At 35.9% G+C, this 20,394-nt stretch overlaps 1 protein-coding gene across 4 annotated transcripts in view; it reads right to left on the bottom strand.

The window, feature by feature from the left end:
* PDE4B (phosphodiesterase 4B) overlaps window positions 1-20,394 on the bottom strand; it is a 483,376-nt gene that overhangs the window by 385,579 nt on the left and 77,403 nt on the right. For all 4 annotated transcript variants that reach the window (XM_033114619.1, XM_033114617.1, XM_033114616.1 and 1 more), the window contains exon 2: window positions 1,121-1,233. In XM_033114619.1, the coding sequence (XP_032970510.1) occupies window positions 1,121-1,162 (42 nt within the window). In that variant the 5' untranslated portion in view covers window positions 1,163-1,233. The remainder of the gene's footprint in view (window positions 1-1,120; window positions 1,234-20,394) is intronic.

The raw sequence follows: 20,394 nt of genomic DNA, 5'->3' as shown, positions 1-20,394 counted from the left end.
CGATCTCGGGAAACGAGCTGTTCCCCAACCGGACAACAGGAAGCACTAGTGGAAAATGACAACCCCGCACATCTGTTACTACAATGTTAATTCATGTTAAGTCTGTCTTTTGCCCAGTGCCACGTGAGTAAAGGGAAGGCATAAGAACTGGGAGAAATCCTGAAAGACTGGGCCTTTACCCAAAAGACACGATTTTGACATCAACTTGCAAGTTCAAGTTCCTCTCAGAGCCTCCCCCATCTGTGACATAGGAGCTTAACAACAAGATGAGCTATTAGAAAGAACAAGGAAAATTAATTCACTTTCCTCTCTCCCTCCTTCTGCACATCTGATTAGTGGCATATAATTTTTAGCTCAATTACAAACAGAAACTGAGTCAAGACTGGACAATTAAAGACACACTGATGGGAGACGGGTTAATGGAAAATAAAGGAGATACTTCATCTCAGCTGTTCAAGATGCAAAGCTCTGAAGACGGCGAGTTTACAGAATTCTTCAGATGACCTGGAGCAGGGGTTCTCAAACATAATGTACATATCTAGTCACCCTGGGATCTTGTGAAAATATACAATCTGATCTGGAGACCTGAGGTGTGGCCTGAGACTCTGCATTTCTAATAAACACCCAGGGAATGCTAATGCTGCTGCTCTAAGGGCCAAACTTGAGCAGCCAAGACCTAGAACGTGTGTACATCACAAACTTCTTACGAGCAACTGTCAAAGACCCTACCCCAGGAGGTAACTCTCAAGGTTTAGCTCGACCTGGGTGAAAATGTGGCAGAAAGTCATCAGGGAACTGATAATGCAGGCCGTGTGGACAGAGGAATTTCTGAGAGTTAGGATGTGGGCTTCCACCAGAGATAGGTGGTTTTGTGAATGAAACCATAAAGCTGAAACGGAGCTCATCTCCAAGTTGCAGAGAGGGCGGCATTCCTGCAGTCTACCTCACAGAAGGCTGCTGGGTCCGGGTGCTGGCAATGTCTGGGACACAGAAACACCTAGTGACAAAGCAGTGGTGTTAAACTACCTTGTCCACCCTTTGAATAGAATTACGGAGTGACTTCTTTGTTGAGCAGAGAAAAAGCGGGTGGAATCCGGCAACTCTGACTTTTGGAACTTACGTCATCAGCCGTCACTGTCATCACACTCCTGCTTTTCTTCATTATAGTGATGAAAAATATCCCCTCTTAGGATGACTGTTATTCAGTGTAGCTTTGTTGACAATTTTTAAGATCTACAGGGGGGATAAAAAGGCACAAAAGATAACTGTTGGGTATCTTCAGTTAAATACAAATATGTGGCTCATTTGTATTCTCAAAACTAACATTTGAATGTATACAATGTACGTGTGTAAGTAAATATCACAATTTACCAAGTCAATTAATCTGACATGTGAGAAAAGAGGTTCACAAAATACAAAAGTCCAAGAAATCAATATAACGCTATATGGGAGGACAAAAAGAAGAATACGCTGTAACAACTGGGTTCCCAAATAATCAATGATCATTAAGAATATAAATATAATATGTATTTGTGAAGAGCTTTATACTTAAAAAGTACTTTCCCATATAGTAGTTCATTTGATCCCCATTACTGTCTGTGAGATTGTTTTCATCTTTTTTCTTTTCTAATGAGAGAACAGAGGATCAGAAAAATAATTTGGCCAAGGGAACACAGCTAAGCACATAGCAGATTTAGAATTTAAGGAATATGATCCCTTGGTACTATTGTCAAAAAAGGAAAAGATAGTAAAATAAATCAATACAAAAGACCAATACGAAAAATACACACGATTTTTAAAAAACACCTCTTAATTTCAATTTTACTGTCAGTTTAAACCTTTCACATGTATAAGTGCCCAGGTAAGTATTCATCACAGAGAATTTCAGCCACCAGTAGTCAGAAAAAGCCATACATACAACATACAAACCTGGCCATTTGGAAGTAGAGACATGACAGTTCATGACATTTGTTTTGTGTAGGTCATTGGCAGCCATTTCAGAAACAACATCAATGACGTTACCAAAATTTAAGTGTGCATCCTGGTTATAGAAGCTCCCAAGGAAAACCAGTCACTGGTTTATGAAAACTCAGGCCACTAAAACAGGCCCAAATTTCAAGTTCACGCATATAATAGTTTACAAGAGAATATGAAGCATTCTGAGTTTGCAGAACTGAAGTGGAAAACATACACTGTAGAAGTCATCAAATCTAAGAAGTGTTAGTCCATATGGTGGTTTCTCCATATCTTGGTATAAAAACCATCCTGCATTGTTGCTGGGCTCAAGAAGCACCTAGGTTTTCTTGCTCTGTACATTCGAACTCTCAATACATGCCGGATTTGAAAAGTCTGCTTCTCGAACATGAAGATATATAGAGATTAGGAGTGTGATGCAATTGTAGCTATGTGACTAGGAATAGCAAGTAGTGGCATTGTACCATCACCCAGGAAACCAGGGTTGAATTTCTAACACATAATTTGACTATATTATGCAGGAGTTGGCAGCAAAACTGACAGATGAGAGAGTGGGGGGAGGGGGAAAGTTTGCCTTTATTAGTGTTCTAGGGAGAGAACCCTACAGGCTTTTCAGGGTTTGATTCCACAGGCCAAGAATACAAATTTCCTCAGCATACCTCAAGGAACAGGAAGAATCCTAGAGCTTTTACTCAAAGTCTGCTTGAAACCTAACAAAAGTAGACAAATAACAGAGATTATTTTTTCACAGAGTTGCAGTCAATCTTAGTGCCTCAATAAGGTGAAGCCTGAAGAAAGTTTATACTCCTAAGTTAAAAAAGAAAGATTCAAAATTTAAGTTTTACATTCAGGACATAGAATTAGACATACCCAACAATTACAATTCTGTAAAAATACAAGCATGGAAAGTATTAAAGAAGCTGCATAAAATGAGTAAAATAATAACAGTGGACATTATATAAGAGTTATAGGAGGTTCTTCTTTCTTTTCCATATTTCCGATTTTTTTGTGATGTACTATGAGCCAAAAAATATTATATAGATATAGGAAAAAAGAAAAAATAATATATATATATATATATATATATATATATATATATATACCCACAAATTACATGAGAATTTTCTTATTTTTAAATTATTTCATTTCCACAAAACTTAGTGTGTCATATATTTTGGGGGTCATCTTTTTGTTAGGTAAGTGATATCTACTTATCTTGAATGAAGAAACTAAGGAAAGGTAACAGGCTAAGTCCTAGGCCATAGCTAATTGATAAAATATGTGGTCTCTTGAATATGTATTAAGAGAATGTCAGCTGAATTCACACAGTGAATAAAATACATGCAGCATTATATCATATCATGATGCAAAACAAAACACATTTTACTGGTAAGTTTAGCATCAAGACTATCAAATGCAAACGTTGTTTACAGTCAGTTTCAAAGAAGCATAATTAGTAGGGTATGGTTCTGTGAAGAAAAGGAAACCAAAGTGACCTCTAACAAATGGTTTCACATACTAAATTAGTAGAAAAACTCTATGAAGCAAAATTTAATTTTTTCTGACATCCATTTTGCTTGGCAGGAAATGAGCTTAAACATAGGATTAAACAATACACCTGGAATAGAAATCTCTAGGCTATCTTCATCACAGAAGAACAATGATTAAGTTTGCCCAATAGAAATGAAAAATAAGACCTTAAGTCTATCTTCTTAGACTTGGCATGATGGGATACAAATGAAGCTCAATGCAAATCCAACCCTCACGGATTTTAGGCTTAGTTTGAAAAGAAAAGTTTACGTATATTAAATATGTACTCTGACACATAGTAGGTGCTCAAACATATTTGTAAAATGAGTGAAACAAAGAATATAATTAAGTGCTAAAATCCTATGTGTGAATAAATCTCTTCTATGAGATACAGAAATAGTTGCTATAGGGTTTCAGGGAAGGCTTTGGAAAAGAAATTAGGTTTCTTACTAGTCTTAAATAATTAGTAGAATTTGTTTGGTGGAGATAATAGAGAACAACATGGTGTGCAACAATATGGAAAGAAACTTAATATACTAGGGGTATGATACATGTAGGAAGATGCCATGCTAAGGAAATTTATGACAGGCAGAAAGACAAACATGTTCCAGAGTAACATCAGTACATCTTTTGTCAAGCAAGAGTATTTTTGTGAGGTCTTAGCCATGGAAATAAGTTTATGTTTTATGACATCTTGAGTGTGAGGGCTTACTGAGTAAATTCATGTGCCTTCAACTGGGAGCGTGCCCTGACTAGGAAAAACAGGAACTCAAGTAACAAGGCGGTTTTCCAAATGTTCTACATTTAAAAATATATTATTTTATATTCAGAAATAAAACCCAACATCTGTTATATGAGAGAGAGAGAGAGAGAGTGCGAGAGAGAGAGAGAGAGAGAGAGAGAGAGAGAGAGAGAGAGAGAAAGAGAGAATTTTCTGGATATCCCCTGTTTGCCCCTCAAGAACCACCTTCTCCTTGGGAAGTGTCTTGGGAAGCTGGATCCCAGGGACTGTGTCCATGGCTTTCTAACCCTCTGGCTCCTGAGTGTGTTCAGCTAATGGGACAAGAAGAAAGTGGCTCTTTGTTAGCCATGGTGTGACAGTGGCTAAAGTCCTCGACTCTAGGTTACTGCTCTGCGGGCACCCCTCTTCTAAGGTCACAAGTTTCCCGGCTTCCATTATCTGCTGTCTCCACTTGAGCCTTAGATACAGGGCTGAAAGAGCTTTCCACTTTTGCTAACCTCATGGTGCTTCAGCATCCCTTTCAGCTTATCCTCAACCCAACCCACACCTTTTGTAAATAGTACCTCCATTAAACTCTCTTTCACTCCCCTTTGAGAGTGCAATCCGTTTCCTGCCAGGAGCCTGATTGATAACAGATTTGTTCGGAAAAAATTACGAAGCCAGAGGGCAATTTTAAAATATCTTCCCTCAGTGCCTAGCACAGTGACTGACACCAAGCAAGGTCAAATAATCTTTCAAAGAATGAATGAGTAAAATCTAGTTGGAGTTCTAGAATGGTTTTATGGCTTTTCAGAAAGAATATCGGCAGGCATTATCTCAAGTTGCTTTTGTGAGGCTGAAATAACTTTATGCCATCACTCTGGGTGCCATGGTGATTCTGTTTTGGAATTCTGAGAAATGTTATAATATATTTAATACTGTATTTTGTAATAATATTATTGTAATAATATTATACTATAATATCATAATATAATAGTATACAATATAATGTAATATATCATACATTATAATATTACATTGTTATGATATGTATAATAGGGAAGAATAGGGATTATACATGCCTATTATTGCTGATTGTTAGTGTCACTTGCCTTTTATTTAGGCTAGCATAGGTTGAGAATTTACCTTATGCCACTTTAAGCACTATACATACATGATTTCAAATATATGTCACAAAAGCAGCCAACCAAATAAGGTAGACACAATAATGATGACAGGTAAGAAAATCAAGTCTTAGAACAGTAAAGAAATATTCCCAAAGTCACAGACTAGAACATTCTGGTTCTAAAAACAAGCCTCTTAAGTTATCACTGAAATATGCCCAAAGTCTCACAGCTGATTGGGTCTTACATCTTTTCAAGGTAGAAATGAATGAAGTGAATTTTACTTCATTTTCTGATGTTACAAATACAAGTTAAGTCAATCAGTTTTCTAGAACCATGCTCTCCAATTGTGTAAGGACCAGCAGGGGTAATTTTTAAGAGATATGGAAGTTCTTAAGTGCCTCAAGTTTAAGGCAAACATAGACGAGACAAAAAGTCAGGTTCTCTTAGTTTGAGAATATTCTTCTATTAGCAAAATTTGCTTCTCAATAAATAGAACACCATGTGCTTCATTAAAGCAAAGTATTTCTAAGAATTTCTAAGGTGATGAGTAAGTATGACAACTATAAATTCCATTTCTGGCATGTTTCAATAGTTTTCCTGTGGTTTTACATTTCTCCACTAAAAAGGTGCTTTTAAAGTTATATTAATCTTTCAAAACATTCTGTTATGTTCAAAGACTACAGTATTCCTCATATAACCTTGCCTTTTCCACTTTCTCCTTTCTCTACAAAGATTTAAAAGCTAAAACAAGGGAAAGGGCCCTGGATGCTATAGCGACTGTGTGGATATTTTTCTCTTTCCACAGGTGACAGTTATCAGTACTAGTGATAGAAATTTCAACAAATAGTAATCACCATTTTAAAAATCTTACTTTATGGATACATGCTAGACCAAACCTTGAAGAAATGAGAAAAGTAAGGGCAACATTTTGAGTTTTTAAGAAAGCTACTTTGTCCTCCAAATTTAAAGATTGCCCTTTATTCTGAGGTGATGTTCAAAACAGTTTCGTTTTGTGTGTGTGTGTGTGTGTGTGTGTGTGTGTGTGTGTGTGTGTGTGTGTGATTGATTTATTGAACGTTCTGTAGTCAGTGGGGCCCAGATATGTACTGGTTTTAATTTTTCTCCAGTGAAGTACTTTCCAGCTGCACTATCATATCTATTTCTTCTTCTGTCACAACAGTTCACATTGAGCCCGTAACTCCCATTTATAGTTTTAAATCACATCTCCTCCCCTTTACCCAGCTCAGTGACAAGACCATGTGAGGCCACTCCCTACTTAGCATGTAGAACTTGGAGTGGGAAGAGGGAATGGTCTGCTTTTTCTTCCTCCTCCTCCTTTCCTCTGCAGATTCTAGCTCTTTCCATATTGCAGCATAGTGGAAGAGCAGCCAAAACCTTTCTGCTTAACTGGGCATTTAAAAGCAGTCCTCTGCGGAATGTCACCACTTCTCTGGTGAAAAGAGATGGTGTATTGATGCCCTCTCTAAGGCCAGCATCCAAATGCTGGCTCTCTTATTAGGGGTAAGTGAAGCTTTCCCATTGGGAAAAAAATAATAACTTTTCTAGTTTCCTCAGCTCTCATCCCCATTGGTACACATTGAAATTCTTGTTGATAGGGTCTCCTTGAGCGATAGTCTACTTTCTTGAATGAAATTCAAGACATGACAAAATGGCTCAAGCCCCAATACATTAGATCCAGAATAAGCTCAAGCAATCCTCATCACACCAAGTGGTGAAGATGTACACTGCTGTGCTGCTATCTCTTCTCTCTGTCCTGCTCTCTCCATTTCTCTTTGTCCCTTGCTCAAGAAGGTACAAAGAGCAGATGAGAAAGTCTTCTGCATAAGTCATCAGTGGAGAAATGAGATATGGTGCCAGTTTTTTATCAATGTCTTTCAGACCCAAGCCAACCATTCTAAACTCTGCTCTGTGATGCGGGAACTGAGACATTGCAAATTACATTTCACAGGTTATCTTCCAAACTGGCTTCCTGTAGGTGCTGACAATGGGAATCATTGTAGGAAACTAGAAGAGTTTTGCAGAGAAGAGACTCTGTTCCTCCATTCAGGAGTATAAACAAATTTGGCACTCCTTCCTGGCAGACCCAGAACCAGCCACATGATATCCTCATCAGACACCTGCTCACTAGCTGCACACAGTGACCCCTTGGTGGTTCCAGCTCCTAGGGTGGTGACCCCTCTTTTGCACCCCTAGCATTTCATAACGCCACCATCCCCTTTCTTCCCTCAGTACTAGGAATGGTAGCTGCCTCACTAATCTTTGGGTTACCTGGTTGGCCCCTTTTCACTTTCACCGTTCAATACATATATAATCAGTTCCTTGTATTAAACCCCTTTTGTTTTCCCAACTAGAACCTAAGGGATACAGAGGCTAACTTTCTTTTATTGAAGGCACCCCTCCCCCATCTCTAGAAGTGGTTCTTCATCTTGAATAGACCAGTAATTCACTTTTCCAACATCTCTTCACATTCCATCCTCCCCTCACCCAGTCAGTTTATATGAGGACAGGGAAGTTGCTGGAGTGCTGGGTAATATCAGAGCCCCTCTGGCTTCCTGTCAGAGGGAGTTGCCTGAGCAACACTTTTGTGCTCTGCTTTCCTTTGAGAACGTGGGCTATTTTTTATGGTTCTTAGTTCTCGGCTTTGGGTGACTGTCTCCATTTCTTGCTTAACAGAAACAGTCCTACTCGTCATCCTTTCAGATGTTAAAACGTCCATTTATAAAATGATGATAACATAATGCGACATGAATATTTATTTTGTTTCTTAATGGCGGCAACTGAGAAAAATTAAACATGGCAACTTCATGTCAGTCCTCTAACCCTTTAGAAAGTTCACTCATTCATAAACCTCAAATGTCCAAGAACCTCTACACTAGACTAATGGGTCTTAACTTTATAAAATAACTAGCATAAAGTCTAATTCGAGAAAAGGAGGGTCTTCTGGTATGGGCGAATATCTAACGTAGTATGAATTGCGGGAAGAAATGTTGAACAAAGAGAAGTCTGAATTCCTGTCCTCATTCACAGGCCCACAATTGCCCAGCTATAACTATCCACCTAGCTCTGGGCTTTCGGTGTCCTCAGTTGTCAAGGGGGTTGGAAAGGAGTTCGATTATAATTATTCAGAAACTTTGTGAATCTAATGAAATTCCAGGAAACTCACAGAAGTAAACACAAACTATAAAAACCAATTCTCTAGACTCAACAAGTGGATAAACATGTCTAGACTTCAATACATAAAATATAATATTCTTCCAGTGAGTTTGTATCGCCTGGTCACATCACACTTTCAGAAACTCAGGACTACTACACTAAATTACAGCTCTTTTTGGATTCAACCGTTGAGAACTAGAAGAGTTTTGCAGAGAAGAGACTCTGCAAATTGTCGTAGTGGGATGTAAATAATGGAGAGCAAACAAATTTAAGAAAAAATGTGTATATAATATGAAAAAAACATTTTCTATGTAAAATTTCTTAAGACTATGAGTACCTAACATTTAGATGTAAGCATACCTGGGAGAGAAAATCAGTTTGTTTAATTAGGCAATAAAATCAAGGATTTTTGAGATAAAAATTGAAAAGTATTAAGAATTAATATGAATTTAAACTATTAGCTTAGCCTGAGAGAATGACAAATAACAAAGAGATAATGGCATTCTTTTAATAGTCATCAGACTGCAAAGTAGCTAAGCTAAATGCTGCTCTGACTAAAATGTGTCTCCTGAACAACAACTTAAAACCAATTTCTACTGTAAAATGTGTCCTGTCTAAATTACTAATAGGATGCAAACTTGAAATCAATTCACATGTTGACAAGAAAGAAAAAAATCCTAGTATACAATTTGTTTGGATGAATGTTAATTTCTGACAACAGAGAGAAAGTGACAAACTATTCCCATGCTTCTACTTGTATAAATAATGCTAATGGGTTTATAAGTGAGTTTCTCTCCAGTAAACACTGTCTAAATTGCAAAGTTTTACAGAATTGAACTATTTTTCTTACTCTGAAATAAGTCCACTGATTAATCTTTTATAATTTAAAATACCACAAGGTGGCATATAAATTGTTTTGTTTTTCAGTCATTTTAATGCCATTTTAAATAACCGGGAAAGAACAAAGAGGCCCTGTATTCAAATGGCATATTCAAGCCCTATATTCCAATCAATGGACAATTTGATATTGTAAACTCTCTCAGCATCTGAGGGTTTTCATCTCTGAGTTTTCATTGTATCAAAGTGATGATGTAATTAAGGAAGATTTAGAAAGGATTAGGGAAGTTTTACTATGTCCTGAAATGAACCACAGAAGGTCTACAAACAAATGCAAAGGGCCAGTATGCATGAAGAATATTCAATTCACGTAAGCATTTGATAGATACCTGCTCATTTTTCTAACATGGCTCTAAGGTCACAAATGGGGTATTCTAATTCCACCCTCAAAGCTATTAGTAAATTTCACAAACCTATTAAAAGTGTTCTAAGATCTCAATTAATATTACCAACTTTCAAGGAGAGTATAAAAAATTAAATTGCATACATGATCCAAACCCCCCTTTCCATCCATCATGACTATTAACCACTTCTTTTCCTTTAGTTCCTCAATAATAGCAACGGAACCCATTGAGAACCCATGTGTGACAGAGACTTGCTAGATGCTATGGGTAATACAAGATAAATACGACATAATCCTTGACCTTAAAATGCCCACTGTCTAGTCTTCGGAGGGATGGTCAATGATTATTCATTCTAAAATACTAAATGTCCCCTTGGCATGTGTCAGACTCACAGTGCAGTGTATGAAGTGCTATGACAGGAATAGACAATGGGTTCATTAGGTGAGTAAATAAGGGAAGGCCACCTCTACAGATGAAAATTACCAAGAAAAGTTTCACAAAGGAAATCCCAGTCCTTTTACGGGTCCTGTAACTAAGGAACAAAGAAAGAAGCCGTTGTGCTTCCCCTGTCTATTCTCCAGAGCGATCTTTTTCAAAATGCCAAATTCCTTCTATTCCTTCCCTGCTTTATCTTTTTCATGGCTTCCTGTTACACTTAGGATAAGCTCAACCCCTGCATGTGACACGCACGTCCCTACAGATCTGTCCTTGCTTGCCTTTCATTCTCCATTCCTATGTGGGCTTCCCCTGGCCTTCCCTCATCACCATCCCCTTTAGCTCACTTTTCTTTAGCCAAACTGCATTTAGAGTCTATCCAAAGGCCATCCTTGCCTCAGGATTTTTCTTACACTGTAATACTTTCTCAGTTTTGCCTAGCTAAATCATTCCTCAGCCTTCAGCTTGCACATCATTTCTTCAGAAAAGCCTTTACTGACTTACCCTAATTGTTACAAGGTCTTATCACATCATTACTTTTATTCTTATTCAGAGTATTCATCATAACTCTATATTTATTTGGAAGAATGCATAGTTTTGAACCTCTCAGAAGCTCATAGTGAATATTGTTAGACATTTTATTCTCTGTGCCAAATGATATTTACTGAAAAATGTTTGAATGAATACAATGGATATGCTCTATGCCTCTCCCTGGATGTACCAAAAGTGTGAGAATCCAAAGACAGCAGACAGGTGGGGGAAAGAGATAGAACCGGAATGTCTGGTAAACTACAAATATCAGCTCACAAATAACCAATATTGACAGAATACATAGTCTTACTCTTTTTTTAAAACATTTTTTTATTAATTTCAGGTGCACAAAACAATGTAATACTTAGACATTTATCATTTATATCCTTCACACAGTGACAACCCCCTCCCCCCATCCACTACCCCTCTGACATCCCATACAGCCATTACATAGTCTTACTCCTGTAAAGGGATATAATTGCTTTGTGGTAGACACTATTCTATAGTCCCTATATAGTCTCATGTAATCCTCACAATTATGCTTGTCTCCATTTTACAGGAGATAATTTTGAAGCATAGAAAGGGTAAATAACTCATCCAAGTTCACTCATCTAGGAAAGAAGAGAGACAGGATTCACCCGGGCACTGTGCCTGCAGACCTCATGTAATTAACTATTATCCTCCATTGTCTCTTGGAAGCAGCAAATGAGCATTATTTATCTGGGAATAAGCAGCAAGTGAGAATGGGTCAGGGCCAAGGAACAGAGGAAAGTTGGGAATAAAAGTGGGACTTCAGGACAAGAAAGGAACCATTGTTTTTTGGGTTTTTTTTTTAAAGTAATGAAACAAAAAGGAGATAAGATTCTGTAGTTTGCAGAACATATGGAATCTATAAAAAGCTACTCTTTTATGTAATCTCATATAGAATTAAATTAAATCGGGAAAATTAGATTATGTGTATAAAACCATAACTCTAAACCATAGCTAAAAAGGCATAATTTGCCTCTGCCTTCTCTTATGCTTGAGCAAAAACTGACAAGTATTTTCTTCTTCTAAATTAAGTCTTTGCTACAATATCTAAAATTATTTTAAGTCAATACAGAAGACTCTTGATATTCATTCACAAGTGCTGTGTTCCTAGGATTTTTTAAATTGTCACTCGTATAATGTTTTTTAAACATGTTTCATGGGACATGTGGGAGACACGTAAGACTTTGGTCAAAGTCTCCTTTTTAGGATTAAAGACCCCAGGCACTCATCAACTTAAAAATTTTCCTTTCTTCAGAAGAGTGAAATAACAAAGTAGACTAGCTCGTTATTGTTTTAAGCAAGTAAGAACGCAAAATTTCCATGTGCTCCTTTCTCAGAAATACAAATACCACATCATTACAGACTTCCTATGATGAAGATCCTAAAAATGTGAGGAATCTTCCCAGGACCTCAAACGAACTAATGACATGATATTTACTGGTTTAAGTGAATTAGATATTAATTCTGCCAATGATTATTGTCTATTGAGAAGCAGACATACAACTTTGGGTCAGTTTGTCCCAGCCCTACTAGAAGTTTGGGGATCTTCATCTAGGTGGAAATTTTTTTTAAAAGAAAACAAAAAGAAAAAGAAAGAGAAGAAAAAGAAAGAAATCTCAAAAGCATAAGGATGAAACTAATGTGGTAATGATGTGTAATATTGTTTCGATAGGGCATAATGGAACATAGGGCAACATTTTTGATTAGTCTTTACATGCAGAAACTGTAATTTCCTTGCTTATTTTTAAAGATACAAAATTAGACCTCGCCTTAAGAATGGACTCATACATGAATTTGAAAAGCACCTGATACATTTTCTATGTAAGGGATGAGAGAACGAAAGGAGCAGATCTTAAAGGACAAAGAGGCTTGGGAGCCATAAAAATCTTAATTTTTATCTATTTTACATTCTGAAGCAGTAAGATTTTATTTAACAAGCGGTTCCACCCCTTAAAAATGAAATGCTTGAGAACCACTGTAGTACTGCCTATAATACCCCATAAACTGCCATAAAGCAGTGTTTTTCAAACTTTATTTATTCAGGCACCAACTTAAATACCAACTTTTACCATATGTGATTCCTCAATCTACAGATGTCATAAAGAGCCCTGAAAAAGTTGACGTGGCATTCACCTAATGAAAGGCATAATTAGGACTAAGAGTCCAGGAACCTTTATTTGGTCCCCAGTTTGCTCCACTTCAGTGCCTATATTTGCCCATAAATGAAAGGGTTTTGTTTTGTTTTGCTTTGCTTTTAGTATATGCTTATTTATAAATTAGAGAGCATGCTAAAACACACGTAAAAAAAGACTTCCACACCAAGCAACTCACTTATGAATTCATATACTCATGTACTCAGGCATTCATTCATGCATTCGTGCATTCATGTGTATAACAACCATTTACTGAGCGCTACTGAGGGTCACGTGCTGAATAGGCACCAAAAATACATAGGTGAAAAAACATGACTTCTATCCTCAAGGATGCGATAGTCTAAGTAGACTCGTAGAATAGGAATTGACCCTTGATACAACAAATTACATTATAGAGGCTCTTGCAAGGTGTAGCAGTAACATACAGGAAATGTGTACATAACTGTGCATAGGAAGACCAGGAAAGGATTCAGAGAAAGTGCATCGGAAACGTGCTCTTGTAGGATAAGTAAAATTTTATCAACAAGATGAAGGAGAGTAGTTAATTTCCAAACAAAACAAGACTTCCTCTCTCTGATCTTTAGCTACTAATAAGAGACAAATTAGTGACCATAGAATCTGTAATAAGTCATTTGATCCTCCTCCTAGTCTTGTGTTTCTCTTGGTGAAAAATAATTATTTGTTGTATATATTCCTGCTACGGTTGCAAGCATATATAATCAATATTTTTAAGATGTTAAAATATTGCATGCTTTTAGGATGAAGGAAGCAGTAATAGTTCTGGTATTAGTGACAGGCATTTGCAGTTTCTCCAGTATAAACTATATTTAATGCAAACCAGTTACATAAAGGAAAGCTCTCGGAAATTGGATTCAGAAAACTCAATGTTGAGATTCCAACTCTGTTGCATACTATTTGTGGTGCGTTTAGCAATTTACTTGACCTCTCTGAGACTCTTGTTCTTATTTATAAAAACAGGCACAGTGCCTCCTATCTCACAGGGTTACTGTGAGAACTGAATAAAATATTGAGTAGTGCCTGACAGGGTCTTGTATGTGTGGAACAGTCCTCATTAAATGGTTTGCTAATCACAATCCCATCAAAACATTTCAGTTAAGCTTTATCGCTTCAGCTCACCACAAAGATGCCCTTTTAATCTCCTTCCTTTTAGAAAAACAGAACTGAAATAAGACGACCTTATATAACTCTCCTTTAGAGCTATTTATGCCTGAATTTTCTTATTTACCAAGAGAACATAACAACTGCTTCCCTGGAAAAAGAGTCTGCAGGGATCTGGACAGGAGGTCAAGATGAATTTGTCAAGGTAAATATTACAATCATGAGACAAAGATATAATGTCTGAAATGACATTAATCTCAAATTGCTTAGACTGTAATCCATTCATGATGATTATAGGAAATAGCAAACACTGATAAATTATTATCCAGCCGTGAATATAATATAGAACACTCTCCCTTAGTAGTTAATGAAAAAGAAGCAATATCTATTTCTCTGTTTTATCATATAGCTAAATAACATCATCAGAATCACAAAAAGTCTTTTGGCCTCACCTCTACTTTATAGACTGTCACTACAGATAGATCATTGCCATAATGACAGCCAATCTAGATCAAACAGTTTAATATTTTAATATTTTTCCTACTGCCTGTGTTATAGAAGTTATATATATATATATATATATATATATATATATATATATATATATATATATATAGAGAGAGAGAGAGAGAGAGAGAGAGAGAATGCAGATCAAATTTTTTGTAAAATTACTAACAGACTTCAAACACAGAATGCAAAGGTTACACAGTTCTTCCTATTCACTTCTTAGATGATGTGAGGTAGTATTTTTATTTTTCTTTGTTTATCTTTGCCTAGATATAATGAAACAACTACTATTATCATTTGGTAAGCATAATAAATCTAAGACTATATTAAGTCATCCTGGATAGAGAGAAAATTACCTTCATAGTCCACATTTTCTGTTAGTTCTCCTGTTTCATTATCATCTGGTCATATTTTTTAAGCACTTGACAGAGAATGCGGCAATGGCCTCAAGCCTAAATGTTAAAAGACATTCATTCATTTATTTAAAGAAATAAATAGTGTAGATCTCTTTGACAGGCACTGCTAACAACAGAAAACCCCAGTTTGCCTGCCAAAGAGCTCAGTCTAGGACACTCAATGTTGAATACTCTGTAATGAGTATCATTCGTTATGTAGAGAAGAAACACATCAAAGGGATTGAGGAGCATGAATATGAGGGTCATAGATTTACACCAGAGCATGGTTTCGAAGGTAAACTCACCAGAGAAAAATAGCTGGAAAAATAATCCAGTTGGAAGAAACATCACAGAGATAGATATTCAACATTATGTTTGGTGAATTATATCTAGTTTGTATGACTCTGAAGGACGTACAGTAGTGGAAAACACAATTAGAAAGATGTGTAGGAGACAGAGCATGTTGACATTGCAATGTAATGCTTAATGATATGGACTTTATTTCATATATAATGGAGGTAGAAGGAGTTTTTGAAGAACTAGAAGCAGGAGATCAAAATGTTTAGCTCTGCACTATAGGAAATGTATTCGTGTGGCAACAAGAAATTTGAAGGCAGTAGGATTTTGAAAGGATTGTAAGAAGACCAAAAGCCTTTATCAAAAAAAAAAGAAGAAGAAGAAGAAGAAAAAGAAAATAAGGAGACAGTAAATAGTGACAGAAATCAAGGGTGGAAGAAGCTTTAAGGAGGAGGCACAATACACATGGTCTTATGATACAGAAGGTCACGCAAGACAATGACTGAAAAGGGATTATAAAACAGAGAAATTAGATGGTCGTTAGCCAGCTTTGAAAACAAGAGCCTCCAGAAAGTGACAGAGAAGGAAGCTTGCTTTGAGGGGGCTACAGGATGAAATCACCATCTTTAGAGGCCCTAAGTACTAAAAAGGTTGGAACGTATCCCCATGTGGGATTCAAAATAAAAACAACACTGCAGAGCCAATTTAGGTTAGCGGAGAAGAAATACAGTTTAAAATCAATCATTCATACACCCAACCCAATGACAAAAGGAGAATTTATTTTATCCCTGGAACAAAGTCCTGACCGACTCCACCTTCATACAAAAACCTCCAACAAATAACTGGCCGAGAAGTTCTCACTTCACTCAAAGATGTATGAGAATCAAAAAGAAAAGACCACAGATCTGTGCCAATAAGGAAGGGAGGGAGGGAAGAGGGGTAAATAAATAGAAGATAAATAACACAACTAGAAAAATATCAAGAGACCAGATAATTTTAAACAAGCACATTGCTATTACATTGTGTGTGTGTGTGTGTGTGTGTGTGTGAGAGAGAGAGAGAGAGAGAGAGACAGAGAGACAGAGAGAGAGACAGAGAGAGAGACAGAGAGAGAGAGAGAGAGAGAGAGAGAGAGAGAGAGAGAGAGAAAGAGAGAGAGAGAGAGAGAGAGAGAGAGAGAGAGAAAGAGAAACAGAGAGAGTGAGAGAGAGAGAGAGAGAGAGAGAGAGTCTTTGTAAAATAAGACCATAGAAGGGACACAACTGCAAGAACAGTACTTAACACATGGTAGTGGACACTCAATAAATAACTCTCAAATGAATGACTATTGTAAAACAACAAAAGAAGCTAAAACATGAATATATGAATTGGCAGAGCTTAGTAAAGAAGTAAGAGCACATAGTAAAATCAACCCAGAATTAAAGGCCAAATTGGAAGCAACAAAAGAGAGAACTGACAATGCTAGAAACATTAGGGGACAGACTTACATAAAACAAGCAAAGTAAATTAGAAATGATCAAAGAGTTTTAAAGAATTGGAGAAATAGCGATAAGGAAAAAAGGCAACACATAATTAGGATCCCTGAAAAAGGAACCAAAACAACGAAAAAGGCATTAATATATAAGGCAAATATCTAAAGATATAATTTAATTTTCCAGAAATAAAAGAACATTGAAGAAGAAAGAAAAGACATCGTATAATCCAGAAAAGTGGCACCTAACAATGATATCTTAGTAAAGCTGAAAATTCAAAACTGAAAAAAGAGTCCTTTCAGATTCCAGTAAAGAAACTAAGACACTAACAATTTTGTACACAAGCATTTCTATCACTACATGTATTTATGAACTTCATATATATGCAGTCATATGGTAGGTTCTCTTGTGTCCAGTTCATTTTGTGCAGCTTAATGTCACTGAGTTCCATGTGTTTTGTCACATCTATCACTTCCTTCTTTTTTTATATATATTGCTGAGAAGTATTCCATTTTATAAATGTATCATAATTTGTTTATCCTTTCTCCTACTAATAGAGAATAAAGTTGTTAACATTTGGGGTATTATGCCTATAACTGCTAAGTATGTGTTGTACAAGATTTTGAGTGTTCATATATGTCTATTTCTCTTAGGAATTACTTAAGAGTAAATTCGTGAATATAGTCACAGAGTATGTTTAAATTTAAAAGAAATTGGCAAACAGTTTTCCACAGTGATTTTAATATTTTATATGCCAACTGCAATATATGAGAATTCTAGTAGTTGCAAATTCTCACCAGCGTTTGGTAGTGTCAGTTTTTTGTTGTTGTTTTTTTAATTTAGACATTTTACAAGGTCAGAAATGATATCAAATTATAGTTTTAATTTGCATTTTTCTGATAATAGTAATGTTGAATAGCTTGTCATGTGCTATTGGCCTTGCGGTGTACCATCTTTTACGAAGCATCTGGTCAACTACATTGACCACTTTTAATCAAGTTGTTTGTATTCGTATTTTAATTGTTAATTTTGTAGGTGTTCCTTAATGTTGACACAAGTTCTTTGCTAGATATATTTCCTCCAGTCTGTGGCTTGACAATCCAGTTTACTAAAAGTGGTTTTTAGTGAGAAATTTTTAATATTGGTAAAGTCAAATTTTCAACATTTTTTTACATGTATTTATGTATTTTAGATTCTAAAATCTTTGCCTATCCAAAGGGCACAAAGAACTTTTCCTAGTTGTTCTTCTACTAGAAGTTTTACAATCTTATCCTTTGTGTTAACTACTATGATCCATATGAAATTAATGTTTGCGTGTGGTGAGAGACAGGGCCAACGGCCATGTCCTGATATGTATCCAGCTGTTCAAGTACCATTTTAAAAATCAGCATTCTTGAAATCAAAACAATATACTGTATTAAAATTCACCAACTTTCAGTTGACTAATGTAACATCACCACAATACACAATATTTCTATGACCCCAAAAAAGTTCTTTCTTGCCCATCTTTAATAAATCTCTTCTCCCACAACTAACTCCTGGTACCCATCGATCTGCTCCTTGTCACCATAATTTTTCCTTTTCTAGAATTTAATATGAATAAAATAATATAGCATGTAGTCTTTCATGGATGGCTTCTTTCATTCAGCATAATGCTTTTGAGACTAATCAATGTTGTCACATGTACCAACAGTTTTATTGTTTTTCCTGAGTGGTGTTCCATGGACTTGATCCATTAACCAATTAATAATATTTGGGTTGTTTGGGGGTTTTGGTTACAATGAACAAAGCGGTAGTGAACACTCAAGTATAATACAATATTTGTATGAACATAGGGTTTTATTTACCTTGGGTAAATACCTAGGATGGGGATAGTTGAGTCATTTGGTAAGTATACGAGTAAGTGTTCATTACATTGCATTTTGTGTACAAACTACATTTATCATATTATTGTTTACTACTTATTAGCTTGTTTTCAATGGATGCTTTTTTAATTTATGAAAATTGAGTATAATGAGATAGAATGAAATGAATCATATTTTCTGCATGAAAATTAACTAAAATATTTTTTCATTTAAGACCTTTTTACTAATCAGGATTTTAAAACATAAATTCAAATACCTAAGCAAGGGACAGGTATATTCTATATCCCATCATAATGATATTAAGTAGCTTATTTGTGAGATGGCTGCCCTATAAGAGTCCATTTTAAACACCATGTTTTATTAATTGTGTGATACTTAATTCCTAGTCTAAGTTACAATTTTATACATTTATTATGGGGAGTTGTTTTTATTCATTGTTGTTTATTTCAGGAAACATGTTTTACTTTTCAACACTATATTATTTATTCTACTAACTACAATTTCACTCCTAAGTACTGTCTAAGGGGTGCATTTGAACTAATGAAATGGAGGTAGCATAGGTTGGCAAAGTCTTCACGAAATTTAGCTCTACAGAAAAGGAGATAAGAGAATAACATCTAGAGAAAAACAAACAACAAACAATGAATAAAACATTTTGTTGTTGTTTTGAGTAGGAGTGGACTTGAATAAGTCTATTTGTTAAAAGGGAAAGACTGATACAGAAGGAGAGATTGAAGGCAAAAGGATAATTGATGGACTAGAGGAGTTGAAATCTACAGCATCGATAGACAATTAGCCTCAGACAGAAGCATGCACTGGGGTTAGGATGGGTGCAGATGCACATATATTTCTAAGTGGAAATAGAGATTAAATGAACAGAGTTTATATCCAATATCCACAATTTTGTTTTACAAACTGGGAGCTAGAGGCATCATGACATTACAGACTTAGTAGTTGAGTGAAAGGAATAAAAAGGGTTTTGGGTATGTTTTGTTTGGTGATTCCTTTTAACGGTAAAACAAGATCCTAACCTATTTAAAAAACATCATTCAACTTAAAAGTCGTAGCCCACTTATGGTTGCCCCTGTCAAAATGTTTAAGTCAGATGCTCTTCAATTACATACTATCAATATTATCAGTGTCTATGATTGGTAGGTTGGAAACAGAAGACCTTAGTTCTAGTACGTTTTAATTACTGTGGTCTTAAGCAAGGAAGATAATTCCACAAGCCTCAGTTTCCTCACCAGTGAAATAAAGGGACTATGGAAGATAATTTCTATTCCTTTCAAGCTCTAGAATTTTATGATTCTATGGCTTTACTAGGTTTGAAAAGGCAAGGGAGCAAAATTTGGGGAATTGCTATTATAAGAGTTTCTCCCGTATCAAAGCATAAGTAGATAAATTGAAATGAAAAACAAGACATCTACAGATGAGACTTAACAATATAGCTTTCCTTGCGAAAAGGACAATTATAAAGAAGGTTATCAGATCACAGATGTCATCATGGATGATACATCAGAGGCTGTATCCAATTCTAGTAAAGACTCCTAGAACCACTGACCTCTGAACGGCACATTTCATTTTCTACAATGAGAAGTGAAAATGCTACGTTCTTTTTAATATTAATCAAAACAACCTATATAGATGCCAACTACTATTAGTACACTTTACCCTAAAAATTCTGCCATGACTTCCATCAAATGAAAAATCCTTTCAGTCTTACAGCCATTAAAACACTGAAATATCACACAAATGAAATAACTCAGACTAGATGAATTGATGTAAATCTATTCAACATTTTCTTATGTAACTCACACCTGCAT

Source organism: Rhinolophus ferrumequinum, chromosome 9 (assembly GCF_004115265.2).
Source record: "Rhinolophus ferrumequinum isolate MPI-CBG mRhiFer1 chromosome 9, mRhiFer1_v1.p, whole genome shotgun sequence".
Taxonomy (NCBI): Eukaryota; Metazoa; Chordata; class Mammalia; order Chiroptera; family Rhinolophidae; genus Rhinolophus; species Rhinolophus ferrumequinum.
The sequence above is the reverse complement of the archived record's forward strand: the minus strand, read 5'-3'. Positions and strand labels throughout refer to the sequence as shown.